General features: G+C 40.1%; 1 protein-coding gene across 3 annotated transcripts in view; it reads right to left on the bottom strand.

Annotated features, from left to right (window-relative positions):
• The window catches only part of TSHR (thyroid stimulating hormone receptor), a 174,319-nt gene that overhangs the window by 25,659 nt on the left and 134,424 nt on the right, over window positions 1–14,236 (bottom strand). For 2 of the 3 annotated variants that reach the window (XM_025870463.2, XM_073895676.1), the window contains exons 7-9: window positions 13,087–13,164; window positions 9,915–9,983; window positions 248–325 (exon numbers count right to left, since the gene is read on the bottom strand). In XM_025870463.2, the coding sequence (XP_025726248.1) occupies window positions 248–325; window positions 9,915–9,983; window positions 13,087–13,164 (225 nt within the window). The remainder of the gene's footprint in view (window positions 1–247; window positions 326–9,914; window positions 9,984–13,086; window positions 13,165–14,236) is intronic. The other variant, XM_073895677.1, reaches the window with a different exon arrangement.

Genomic DNA, 14,236 nt, shown 5'->3' with positions numbered 1-14,236 from the left:
ATGAATGTCCACACCAAGGTGACTTCCTGATGAAGCACCAGGATGGCATGGTAGAGACCTTCTGAGTCTCAAAGAGCAAGGCCTTTCTTCCAAGCAGTAGCCTTAGGAGGAGCTAAGTCTTTAGCCAAGTCTTTAGCCAAGACATCAACATTCCCTAGCCATGAACATCAGCTGCTCCTCTTAGTGACCTCCTTCATTCCAAATAAAATAAAACAAAGACTGACGTTCTTTTGTATGTCTTACTCACAGCAAGGTTGGTCCACTGTACACTCCTCCAAATGCATCTTTGTCAATAGCTGTCAAGTATTTATTCTTGTTCAGGTAACTAGAGAGAGAGAGAGAGAGAGAATGAATTAGGTGAGATTAAGCAAATTAATATAAATACCAAAATGAAATGTGAGCATAATCTCCCTAGCTATTAACTGCCTTTTTTTTAAAAGATTTATTTATTTATTTTAGAGCGAGAGAGAGAGAGAGAGAGAGAGAGAGAGAGGGCAAGCAGGGGCAGGGGCAGAGGGGCAGGGAGAGGAGAGAGAGAATCTCAAGCAGACTCCCCACCAAGCATGGAGCCTGATGAGGGTCTCAATCCCATGACCATGAGATCATGATCTGAGCTGAAATCAAGAGTCAGAGGCTTGGGGCACCTGGGTGGCTCAGATGGTTGGGCATCTGCCTTCAGCTCAGGGCATGATCCCAGAGTCCTGGGATCAAGCCCTGCATCGGGCTCCCTGCTTGGCAGGAAGACTGCTTCTCCCTCTCCCACTCCCCCTGCTTGTGTTTCTGCTCTTGCTATCTCTCTCTATGTCAAATAAATAAATAAAATCTTTAAAAAAAAAAAAAGTCAGAGCCCTAACCCACTGAACAACCCAGGCGCCCCTATTAACTGGTTTTTAAGAATCTCGAAAACACCTTACCTTCTTCTGGCTTAAGCACTCAAAACATTCTAGGTTTTAGTTGTGCAAGGTTTATACATATTAATTATGGCAGATGTCTTTGGAAGTGAGCACGTTTATGATACAGTCTGCATATTTAGATTTTATAAAAGTTGCCTAGTTCCCTATTTACAGGGATACCTCAGAGATATGCAGGTTTGGTTCCAGACCGCCACAATTAAGTGAGTCAAATAAATTTTTTGGTTTCCCAGTGCATAGAAAAGTTATGTTTACACTATGTTGCAGTCTTTTAAGCATACAATAGCATTATGTCTAAAAAAACCAATGTATATACCTTAATTTAAAAACACTTTATTGCTAAAAAGTGCTAACCATTTTCTGAACTTACAGCAAATCATTATCTCTTTGCTGGTGGAGGATTTTGCCTCAATGTTGACAGCTGCTGACTGATCAGGGTGGTGGCTGCTGAAGGTCAGGGTGGATATGGCCATTTCTTACAATAAGACAGCAGTGAAGTTTGATACATTGATTGACTCTTCTTTTCAAGAATGATTTCTTTGTAGCATGTGATGCTGTTTGATACCATTTTACCCACAGAACTTTCAAAGTTGGGGTCAGTCCTCTCAAACCTCACCTCTGGTTTATCAACTAAATTTATGTCATATTCTAAATCCTTTGTTGTCATTTCATCAATCTTCACAGCATCTTCTCCAGGTATAGAGTCCATCTCAAGAAACCACTGCTCACCCATAAGAAACCACTCCTCATCCATTCAAGTTTTATCATGAGATTGCAGGAATTTAAATGTAATAATAGTGAAAGAGTTTGCAATGTTGTGAGAATTACCAAAATGTGACACAGAAACATGAAGCAAGCAAATGCTGTTTGGGAAAATGGCACCAAGAGAGCTGCTTGATCCAGGGTCACCACAAATCTTCAAATTGTAAAATGCAGTATCTGTAATGAAGGCTGTCAGAGACTCAGATCTTTTCTTCAGGGCAGGGTTGCCAGATTTAGCAAGTAAAAAGACAAGATGCCCAGAAAAACAATGACTAATTTTTAGCATAAGTATTCCCCATGTAATTTTGAAACATTCTTGTACTAAAGAGTTATTTGTTGTTTATCTGAAATTCAAATGTAATGGAATGGCCTATATTTTCTCTGACAATCCTATTTTGGGGGGGCAGGTTACACAGATAAGATTACAGAGGATGAATGTGTAAATGAGTGAATAAAAAAATCAGTGTACCTCTCTTCCAAAATAGTGAGGTGGGTGACACATGCGATCGCTTTAAGGAAAAAGTAATAGAGAATGAAAGAAGAGAAGACTCAACATACGATGTGGTGGCCCGTTGACTTTCTTGATGGCAGTGACAAGGCAGCTGATTATGAATGCCACAGGGTATGGCCCAGACATGGCTTTTTCAGGCAGTGACTGGACATTAAGCTTCTGGGAAATTGGTAAGTCTGAAATCGTGGGGTTCCATTAATCCCATATATATATACAAAGACCCAACGAAGATGCTACAGGAGCTCATCTGTGCCTTCGGGTTGAATGGCTATCATGTAAGGCTGTCGATCACAGGCTTCTTTGGTCACTGTTTGACTGTCCCTCAACCCACAGTGTCCATGGAATTCCTTTGGTCAGTGATAGCTAGAGCGGGCAAAAACCACCTTGGAGAAACAACAGGAGAGAAGATCTTGAACAGCATGATTTTGTAAAAAGAAAACTAAGCTAAGCATAAGTGTGGCACTAGCTTGCATCTCTTTTTGTATTCTTTGGACCATGCAACTTGCAGATCACACTCTGTTCCCAGACTGCTGAAAATCAAGTGAGGATCGGTGAGCTCATCTCACTTTTTCCTCTTCATCTCAGACTGCTGCAAGTGAAAATCGGCTTGCTCTAATCATTAGAAATTATTGTAAAACTAAATAATTGCTTGTCCAATTCTGTAGTGTTTTCATCTGTTATTCAATATGCCCCCAAGGATAAGGAGAATGGTTGATAAGCATTGCAGTTTACCAGAAACACTGCAGAAGATTTCAAACTGAGAAAGCCAGCCAGAGTCCAGGGGGGAGAAAGGATGGAGAGAGGGCGCAGCCAGCTTGAACGGAGATGAACTGGATCCTGGGCGAGGCTGTGTTCTCTAAAACCAGCAGGGTTATTGGGCACTTTACCTCTTAGAGATAATTAGGTGCTCAAAAATGAAACTATCACTCCATGTGTAGCTGTTTGGAAGGCTTGCTTATTATCACAGATGGTGATAATTCCATGAAGCTTTTTACCTTGGGCTCAGATTGCTGATCCTACTTTCCATTTGAAGCTAAGAGGATGGGATGGGGCCATATATCCATAAAATCCTTAATATCCAAGAAGAAAGTGCTTCTGTCATCCCCATTTATCATAAAATGTTACCTGGAATTGTCAGTCTACTTAGACTGATTTCTTCACCATGACCTAAGCTGATTCCCCTAGAATCCACATTCTGTAAACCAGCTTGGGTAAATCAATCACAAATCTTGGTAGGATCTATGGGTAAGCTACTCCAGACAATCCTTATTTTATAGGGGTGGGGTATGTGATCATTTAAACTATCTTTTGCAAGGACATGGCAGACATAAATGAACTTAATATACAGTATAAAGTCTTGGAGTCAGAGTTGAAAGGAAAGACTTCTAGAAAGCCAGGATTTCTAAATACAAATATTGTGAAGGGCTTATGAGAAAGAAATAGCATTTCCTTTAAAAATAATATAGACACTGGTACGTGTGTGTTCAATGCCTTTACACTGTTTGTGCTGTATATCTCGTAGTTAAGGAAGAACCATGTGGTCAGAAAAATGAGGATGGTCAGAACTGAGTTGGGAAAGAATATCCAATGGATGAACTTAGTATGGTAGATACAATATTGTAGCTCACATCCTTCTTCATTGGACTTACTCTTGGCAAATAGCAGCCATTCAGTAAAAACTTGCTAGATGAATAAATGCAAGTCCGGTTGCTGGGTAACTACCTCCTAGCTAGAGGGGCCCTCTGCATTATGTTCAGGTGAGGAAGTGACCGATGTCAGAGGGAGGAGCAGCACATTATGGCAAAGGAAAGTTGTGATTGCTGCCGAGCTTTGCTCTCTGGGTAGTTTTGGGATATATTTCAGCTCCAAGCTGGAATTTCAGCTTGCATTTCCCTAGTCCCTTTGGGGTAAACCTGGGCTGGCACCTGTTTACATTGTGAGACTCATGGGAACACTTCTGTAAGGAACCATGTTTTGCCCTCATAGCATTGGTTATTTGCAAGAATTAAAGGGAACCCCTGCCTATCCCTCATGGCTCCATGGAAATCCCTTTGGTAGCAGAAATCAGGAGACCTGTCTGTAAACAGTAACAGGTGAGAAAATGCTCAAGGTTTCAACAGAGGTAAAAGTCAGCCTTGGAGCATATTCGATAAGCCGTTCAAAGACTCCATGAGGAGTAATAGCCTGCTTCATCCCATAATCTTCTCTCTCATCATCTTGTCCCGTGCTCCACGCTGTGGTGTTTTGCTTCTAATCAGCTAACTTGTGATGCTAATTAGCACATGAATTGTGTTGACTTCTCTGTTCATAATAATTAGGGTTTCGGTATGTTCTTAGCACATCAAAATGGTATTTTTTTCCTGCCCAAATGTTTACTGTCAGATAGTAGCTAGTTACCAGTGTTTGACAACAGAAAATACAATACAGGCAATCAAACATTCTGAGATAAGCAACATCTTCCCATGCCAGATTGTGGGGAAAGACAGGATGGAAAAGAGGTTCCAAGGAATGAAAGTGTGACTTCGCTTACGACTGGGAGCAGTTCAACTTCTGCTGAGCAGGAGGTGCTTGTATTATTATTAATTTCACATCTGAGTGATGACAGTGTGCTTGGTTCCATATGAAATCACAGGACCATGTGCTTTTACACATCTGCCATAATGTTCATGAACTTTTAACTAATTACCCAACTGCTGCTGAGGCATCAGTGCTTGTTCTCAATGTGGAATTTGTCCAACTTGGCTTCAGTTACACTAAAAAAAGTCTAAATGAGGTTACCTCTGCTAATTTCAGTAAATTGACAGGAGGTGGATGGTGGGGAATCATTGCTCTTTTGGAGGATAACACATTGTTTAAATTAGAACCTAAAGATATTTGAACATACTTCTAGAGAATTTACCAAGTTGCTAACATGCTATGTGTAATCTTTATACACAAACAGAATCATTATAGGATATTGCTGTGTTACATTAGTTTAAGATCACAATTAGCTTTGAGACCAGAGACATTAGCCCTATGTTAAAATCACAAAGTGAATACTATTTCATTATTACTGTGGAAACTTGACCTCTGTTTTCTCCATCTGCTACTCAACCCTGATCTTCCTGTGGTCTCAGTCATCCTTAGCACCATCATCATTTTATTTTACCTTGGATTTACATACTTTTTACTGAAGCGCTTAACTCTAAGAAAAAATAAGTTTCCACCAACCAGGAATCAGAAACTTAGGGCAGAATGACAGAACATTGCTTTAGAACAGAGTTTCAAGTTTGGATTCAAAATACTAATTGGAAAAACAAGATCCTTGTTTTCTATTATGATTGGATCTGAACTTTCAAACCCTAAAATATTTTTGTCCAGATACTTATCTTTATCCCATACTTGCCTTTGACCTTTACCAGGAATTGGGAGAATTAGACTACATATTTCATCACACAGTGGTCATCCTCACTGAATACCCCCATCGAGAACAGAGGTCCACAAAATATGACGACCTGGTCAAATCTTGCCTGCCACCTGTTTTTGTAAATAAAGTTTTATTGGAACACAGTCACACTTATTTGTTTACCCATTGTCTGTGGCTGCTGTCACATTATAATGGCAGAGCTGAGCAGCTGCAATTGAGATCATATGGCCCACAAGGCCCCACATATTCATCTGGCCCTTTCCAAAAATGCCTGCTGATCTTCGATCTAGACTTCTAAAAGTCAAGAAACAAATGATTCTCACTTAAATATTTCCCGTTTTGTTAAATCCTTCCAAAAACTTTAATGTTTTACATAAAAAGTTCAAGAAAGTATGGAGACTATGGTGCACTAATTTCTTTTCTATGTTTAAAGGGATAGTTACGGTGACTACAAAAGGCTGTGATTCAGGGAACCCGTGAATTAAAATCCATTGTCTCCAGTGGAATAATTCTCTGTCATCTGCCAAGCCTCTCACAGAGCCCATGATATGGTCAGAGGAGAAAGATGGTGGGAAGGTAGAGAGAATCTTAAGTGTGGAAGTGTTCTTAGCTTAGTGGTCTTAGCCCATTCTCCTGGGTTAAGTAATAAGCAGCAGTAGCCAGAGGAATTGGATGTCCAAGCCTTGGTGGTGGCTGCTAAGTCAGCAATGATGAATCCCAGCAGAGCACAGCGAAGTCTTGAACGAGGGGATCCCGGTCCTGGCTTTGGCTTGGCCACTAGCTAGTTCTATCAAATTTTAAAAGTCATGTTAAGGAAAAAAAAAAAAAGCCGTGTGTTCACTTTGGGCTTCCTTCCCTTCATATGCAAAATGTGACTATTGGACAAGAGTCTTCTTGCTAACTTCTTGATAACTGATACTCCACAGCAGTGGTTCTTGACTTTTTATTTTGTTTGTGTTTTGTTTTTATTAGTTTCAGAGGTAGAATTTAGTGATTTATCAATTGCATATCACACCCAGGGCTCATTACATCAAGTGCCCTCCTTAATGTCCATCACCCAATTATCACTTTCCCCCACCCACCTCTCCTCCAGCAACCCTCAGCTTGTTTTCTAGAGTTCAGGGTCTCTTATGGTTTGCCTCCCTCTCAATTTTCATCTTAGTTTATTTTTCCCTTCCCCTATGGTCATCTGTTTTGTTTCTTAAATTCCACATATGAGTGAAATCATATGGTATTTGTCTTTCTTTGACTTATTTCATTTAGCATAATGCCCTCTAGCTCCATTCATGTCATTGCAAATGGCAAGATTTCATTCTTTTTGATGACTGAGTCATATTCCATTGTGCGTGTATGTGTGTGTGTGTGTGTGTGTGTGTGTGTGTGTATACCATATCTTCTTTATCAATTCATCTGTTGATGAACATCTGGGTGGGCTCTTTCCTATTTTGGCTATGGTGGACATTGCTGCTATAAACATTGGGGTGCAAGTGCCCCTTTGAATCACTATTTTTGTATCCTTTGGATAAATACCTAGTAGTGCAATTGCTGGGTTGTAGGTTGGAGGGGATGGTTGGTTTTTGACTTTTGCTTTACACTGGCTGCATCGAGGGAGATTTTTTAATCCCCATGCCCTTGCTACACCCAAACCAATTACACCAGAAGGTCTGGTGGTAAAACCTAGGCATCAGTGCTTACAAATCTCTCCAGGTGATTTCACTTTTCAGTCAGTATTGAGAACTATGCTGTGTAGACCTCAAAGATTGAATTATATATCCCATATCGCTGTCCTTAAAAAATGATAACTGAGAGTGATTGAGGGTGAGACCCTCCAATGCAGCGTATGCAAATTGTCTTAATTATTTTAAGAAGTCTCAATTCTCTACTTTCTTCACAGAAAATTTGACTTGGGAAGATTATTGCCCTTAAGTCCATGGCTTTACAGGAATAGTTGAATCAAAGAGGAAAATATTTGGTTAGATTCATGTAATATTAAAGTTGAATGTTAGTAATTAAAAAAAAACATGATAAATCTAGGGGAAATCATGCTTGTGTCTCCAAGTAAGGAGGCCAGTGTTATTGGATATTTAGTGTGTAGTTATTTTCAATCTTAAATGCATATTTTGGATTTGGTTCATTTCTCTCTAATGTACTTTGACCCTTAATATTGCTGTCCTCAAGTTGACACCACTAGAATGCAAGCTCAGTGTAGGCAGGGAGCACATTGCTCCTGCTCATCTTTGTATCACCAGTGAATAGCACGGTACCTGGCTCATTGTAGGTGTTCAATAAAAATGTGGAAAAATGGATGAAGGATTATGAGAGATTTGTATGATAAAGTTAAATAAAACTGATGTATAAGTATTCATGTCATCATTCTATTGAGTCTTTTCAGACTTCCCCTGTAATTATGCATTTAAAAAAATGACTAATAATCTGAGACAATTTAGAGAAAGGTACTCTAATCTCTATTTGATAAAGACTATGAGGAAACCCAAAAACCTGGCAAAGAATGAGACTGCATTTCAAACAGAACTTGGAAAGCCATGCCGAGGTCTAATGATTTCAAAACTTATTAGCATTTATTCTTTAAAAATGGAATCATACCAGAACCCACCACCTCATTCCCAAATCAGAACAAGACCACTTCATCTACATGTGTTTTGTTTGTTTGCATCCAAGGCCCCTGCATATGGTTGTGCAGGTCATTCACCTCACCCGGCTTTAGTGTGGTCCATGGATCAGCAGCAGCATCATTGCCTGGGATCCTGTTAGAAATGCAGACTCCTGGGGCCACTTCAGATCTACTTAATCAGATTCTGTATTTTTAATAAGATCCCAGATGGCTTTTATGTTCAGTAAATTTTGAGAAGCACTGTACAACACAACAGATCCAGAACCATAGGCCTTCAGATTTTGTGATGACCACTTCCGGAATATAAAATAACTATGTATGAAATGTTTAAAGGGAAAAAAAAAGATGGAATCACAAAAGTGAGTTAGCAATAAGACAGTCAAAAATGAGCATGCAAAGTTTTTGAAAAAGCAAATAGAAATTCTGGAATAAAAAATATAATTGTTAAAAAATATTCAGTGATGTGTTATAAAACAAACACAAAAATCTGTTGTTTGTTGGTCTAGCGGACTCTTACCATGGTGGTTTTTTTCTTCTCCTATGTGTGATTTTTGACTGTGAGCTCATATTTGATTGATCTAGATCTTTAAAAAAGCTGGGGGCCTGCATTGGTATTTTCCCCAAAGTTTTGCATTTATTTCTGCCAGGAATCAGAAGCTACTAGTAGGGTCATCCCACTCCAGCTGTCGTCCAGGTTCCCTGGCTTAATCCAGGAGTCTCAGGTGTATATCACTTCCCTGTCTTCTCACTGCACTAAAGCCTTGTCTTCTGGCATCACTGATGTTGGCAGCTGCCCTTAGCAAACTCAACCTTCTGGAAGTACCCACCACTTTAGTTTCAGCTCCTGGTTTGTTAGTTTATTTCCCTCTCTTGGAGCTATGACATAAAATGTAATTTTTTAAAATGGATGATCTAGTTGTTTTATAGTAGGAAGGCCCTACAAATTAACTAGTCCACCACAGTGTGGAAAGCAGACTCTACTAAAGCGATTTTTTCACTTATTAGATATTAGGTTAAAACAAATATTAGTATGGCTGAACCAGTCCACAAGCTCTTAGACACAAAGTATGCCCTGGTGTAGATACTGGGGGCCACAAAGATCTGAGGAAAGTACAACAAAGACAGGACCTCACGTGAGTGACTATCTTTTTGCCAACATCCTATTCTAGGCATTATTTATTTTGGGAGCTGGCAAAAGTTGGATATGACTTTTCAGCTATTTCTGAGTGAATCAAATATAAACTAAATCTTTCTGAAAACATATCAGAAAAACTAAAAAGAAAAACCTTACTTTCTGAACAGCTTTGGATTTAATTAAAGACATGCTTTACTTCATGTACATATACAGTGTACTTCATGAACATTTACATACACACACATACTCCTACAAGGAAACTGAAGGTGATGCCAAGGTTCTCCATTTTATCAAGGATAAAAGCTTTGGGATTTAGAATTGGAGCCATTCTAAGTGTTCGCTAAAGCTGGCTCTTGCCAAGTTCCTTAATATCATCCCCACGTTTTGGGCATACTCATTCTGGGGTTGAGGAATGCTCTGGTAAACCTGTCTGGTAAACCAGAATTCTGGTAAACCAGAATTCTCTAACAGAATTCTGACCCATTGGATGTTCCCTCATTGGATGGGGGTGGGAGTGTGGAGGAAGACAGTGGTTTCCGTGGCTACCCTTGACTTACACAGCATCCAGCTTTGTCCCATTGAATGCATGTCCTTGGATTGAAGTAAAGCCATTGTTGTATAGTTTCCTACAATCAAGAGAGGGAGGAGAAATCAGTGACCCATAAGAGGTGATGGATGGGCTTCATTTCTGCAGTGTCAGAAATGTGCATGAAGGTTCTCAGGTCCCACAAGAGAACTTTACGGTACTTCCTCCTTGGAACATAGAATATTTCCCAGTTTGAATCCCCTTTTTTCCAGACAGCTCCTAGTAATTTCAAGCTGTTTTTCAGAAGCCATTCATTTTGAGAAGGGAAGATTTGCCACCATTAAGAATTTTTTAAAAAATATTCTACCTATACTTAAAAAAGAAGAGTTTCAGGTAATAGTTAACCCAATGTCAATAATGGAGGAATAACTTCAGTTTCTTAAGATGAACATATTTAAAGACATTGCTCATCTGAATGCATAGGTTTTATATTTTTCTGTTTAAAATATTATGTCACACTTGTATTTTATCCAAATTTTTATCCTCAGGGCTATCATAGATTAAATGCTTAATGGTTGTGGGCTGCATTAAGTTGAACTTTAAAGACAAATCTGAGAAAGTAGATAGACCATGGAAATTTTATGGAAATTTTGATGTTTTAAGTTGTTTCTGTGTTTCTGCAACTAATTAATTCATGCAGTGATTCCTGGGGCTGGACTGAAGTGTCATCTCCTCTGTTTCCTAGTCAAGTTCCTGAGAGGTGGTGGTGACTTGCCAAAGAAAGCCACATTGCTGCGGACCTGTCAGGAATCAGGATTTCTGACCTGAAAAGTGATTCTTCCCATCCACCCAAAGCAGAAGGAGCCCTGGTCGTGGGAGCTCTGGTCTCCATGAGGATGCACGGGGTGTACTGGCGTGTGGTAAGAGAAGGCAGCAATGACCACAGTCAAGTACAACTAGGGGCAATTGTAGGGGAACTCTGAAAATGACTGTAGTCTACCACCTGTCAACTCTGGTGACACATTAGGAAGTATACAAGAGATTCTAAATTTGGAATTAGACCTGTCTGTCACTTCATAGTATGTGGATCCTGAGAATTTCTCAACCTCTATTGTCCTCCGTTTTCTTATCTGTAAGAATATGATAATAATACCTAATCAAATAGCTATATATTTATCAGTGTGGGACACTTATAAGATGACCATGTTGAAAGGAATATCCCCAAAACTTGGATTTATTCTCTGTTGTTGTGGAAAACTGAGAGTAATCTTTGTTTGTTATTTTTTATTTTGTTTTAAATCACACAATGAGTTTAATTTCAGCTACTGATGTGTCCTGGGTGAGGTCTGCAGTGCACAGGGGTGCTAGACACAGGGCTAAAGAAAGCTCTGAGAGATAAGTTAATTTTTCTGAACTAGAGTTCTTTTATGTATGTGTGAGAATTATACATTTGGGATTTCTGTTTTCCCAAACTTTGTTAAGAGTCGTAGACAATGAAAGTATTCTTTGTTGGAATTACATTTCAGAGATTAAGCAAAACTCTTGATAGACAAATAGGCTTTAGGAAGGGAAAATAAGGGAGGAAGAAAAAAGTAGTGAAGAAGAAGAAAAAAAAAAGGATTGCAAACTTTGATTGAAACGCTATCCTGCCAGGAATACGTGTACAAATTCATTGTTGGACACATACCCTCTCATGCAGTTTTTTGAGAATGAGCTTCAAAGAAGCAAGGACTTTTGCAGGAATGTAAAAATAATCATCTAAAAAGATAATGCCATCCCCAACTCTCGATTTCAGGAAGCATAGGATTCCCTCATTCAGATGTTTATTAAATACCTACTGTGCCCCGTGCTCAGTGGGACAGGAGCTGCTTTCACTTGAGAGGGCTCCTGGGGACATGGGGTCCTTAGAAAAAAATGCCAGAAGGTGAAAGTAAAGAAACTGAGAAAGGAGTTTACATGCAATGAGTGGTTAAATGGCACAATGGAAACCTTTACAGAGGAGGCAAATGGCTTTGAGGTTTGAGACTGGAGCAGGCTAAGACTCCAGGTTTTTGCTGTGTCGTCAAATGGAATGGTGGCCAAGAAGAGTCTCTCGTCTTTTCAAAAGACCTCTCCCCATGTTTCAAGGAGAGGGATGAACTGAAATGCTCCACTGTGGATAGAGACTCAGAGGTTGAGGCAGTTTCATAGGACCTAGATTGATGGACTTAGAATGGCTTGGAAGCAGCTCCTTGCAAGAGTTGTGGGGATGCTTGGATCAATTTTACTGGGGAATAATCCAATCAAGTTTGTATCTGATAAAGAAACCCTGGACTGTAGTGTGACCAGAGAAAGGGAGCTGGGTAACAATCCAGGCAAAAAAACCACAAGGCCTGAGCTTGGGCAGTGATACTGAAGCTAGAGAGAAGGGATCCTTTGGACAACTCTAGTTTGTGGCTAATTTGATGAGAGAGGGGAGTTCTCTACTGGTTTGGAGAATTAACTTATCTTTTATACCTCTACTAGACTTCTTTATTAGAACATTTTATGAATTTCTCTGATAAACGTCTCCTTTTGAACATCTAAAGAGCAGAACCCATTCAAACTCTGAAAAATAATGATGTAGAGCAACTCTGTTTTCTATTCAATATGGCTTTGTAGGAACTTCATAATAGTTGTGATGACTGAGTTGCTTGTGAGTGCAAAGAGCATGAGAAGCTCTTAGTTGCACCATTTTCTAATTCAGTGACCTTGGAAAAGTCACCGCTCTAACCCCAGGTTCTTCCTCTATACAATGGTGGTACTAGAATACCGTATATTACAAGGTCTGCAGGTCAAATCTGGCCCACTACTTGTTTTTGTAAATTAAATTTGATTGGAAAAACAGGCTCTCTAGTTTATGTATTGCATATGGCTGCCCTTTACCTACAGTGGCAGAGGTAAGCAGTTGCCACAAAGGCCACGTGGTCTGTAATACTTAATGGTCTTCTCTAGATCAAGTGTGCTGACCATTTCTATAAGGGAATATTTATCTTGTTATTTAAACCATTTTGTCATCGATTAGAGTACCATCCCGTAAGGCAGTCCTCTTATTTAACTCTGTGAAACCTTTAGTAGGCCAGAGAGCACAGCCTGTAGGATGTTTCTTGGAGGGGCTGTGAAAATATGACAGTGGTCCAAATAACACTCCGGTTGTTGGCAGGAGTGCAAGTGGCAGTACTCACAGTGTCAGGGTTTCATTGCACAGCCCCTGGAAAGCATTGGCAGGGATGGAAGTCATGTAAGGGTTGTCTGTGATTTCCCTGCAAGAGAGGGACAAAAACGCTTGGTGAAAATAAATGATTTCCTTCTGGGATTGGGCTCTTCTTGCTCCACCTCTGCACTCAAATAAATTACCTGACCCAGGGTGCCTGGGTGGCTCAGTCGGTTAAGCAGCTGCCTTTGGCTCGGGTCATGATCTCAGGGTCCTGGGATCGAGCCCTGCGTCAGGCTCCCTGCTCGGTGGGAGTCTGCTTTTCTCTCTCCCTCTGCCTGTCCCCACCACTCGTTCTCTCTCTCTTAAATAAATAAATAAGAATCTTAAAAAAAAAATAACCTGATGCAATTTAGTTTATTTTTTAGTTTATTTTTAAGTTTTGTTGACGCCTTCTTAGCTGCTGGTGGCTCAGAGGTTTGGTGAGGTGGAGAGCTGTCATAGGGAGACATGCACTCACAGCCTCTCAAATGTGCGTAAGCCAGTGAGCTTTGGGTGTGGGCTGAAGTCCCTGACTAAATCCTGATTTGCAAGGGGAGTAGGTGGGTCTTAGAGACTTCTGTAAATCTGTGACAAATACTTGGTCCATAGCAACTAGAGCTTTCTAAGTGTATGGAACCTCCAAAAAGGGCTGGTAGAATGAGATCAGTGGCTTTCTTCTTATGAGTATTACTGAAATGTCCTCTACTTGCAAACCACTGCCAGGCAGATGCTCCTGGAGAACTTTCTGTGCCAGTTACTAGAAAACTGCCTACATTTTGAACTGAGCTCTTCGGCAGCAAAGAAGCATGGTCATTTTTTTTTTTCCTGGCAAAATCCTGAGAGTTCAGATCCGATCACTCCACATTCTGCTGACTCTGTGGTGCAAACTCCCCCTGTAATGCCGCCTGAGTCCGTTTACTTCTATACAACTAGGTAAGACACTTGACCGTGTCACAGGTTTTGGAAAAGGGCACATGGCCACTAATCAGAAGCCACAGGAAGTAGTTTGAACACCACTCGTTCCTGCTCCTTGGGACTCTGCTCAGACAAAATCATTTAGGTTTTCTATTCCTCTGTTTCTTCATTTATAGAATGGAGAAAAATGTTAACTTTTATGCCTTCTAAGTTGGTCGAGAGTA

This window comes from Callorhinus ursinus, unplaced genomic scaffold (assembly GCF_003265705.2).
Source record: "Callorhinus ursinus isolate GAN/ISIS: 27379988/994484 unplaced genomic scaffold, GSC_fseal_2.0 scaffold8, whole genome shotgun sequence".
Classification (NCBI taxonomy): domain Eukaryota; kingdom Metazoa; phylum Chordata; class Mammalia; order Carnivora; family Otariidae; genus Callorhinus; species Callorhinus ursinus.
The sequence above is the reverse complement of the archived record's forward strand: the minus strand, read 5'-3'. Positions and strand labels throughout refer to the sequence as shown.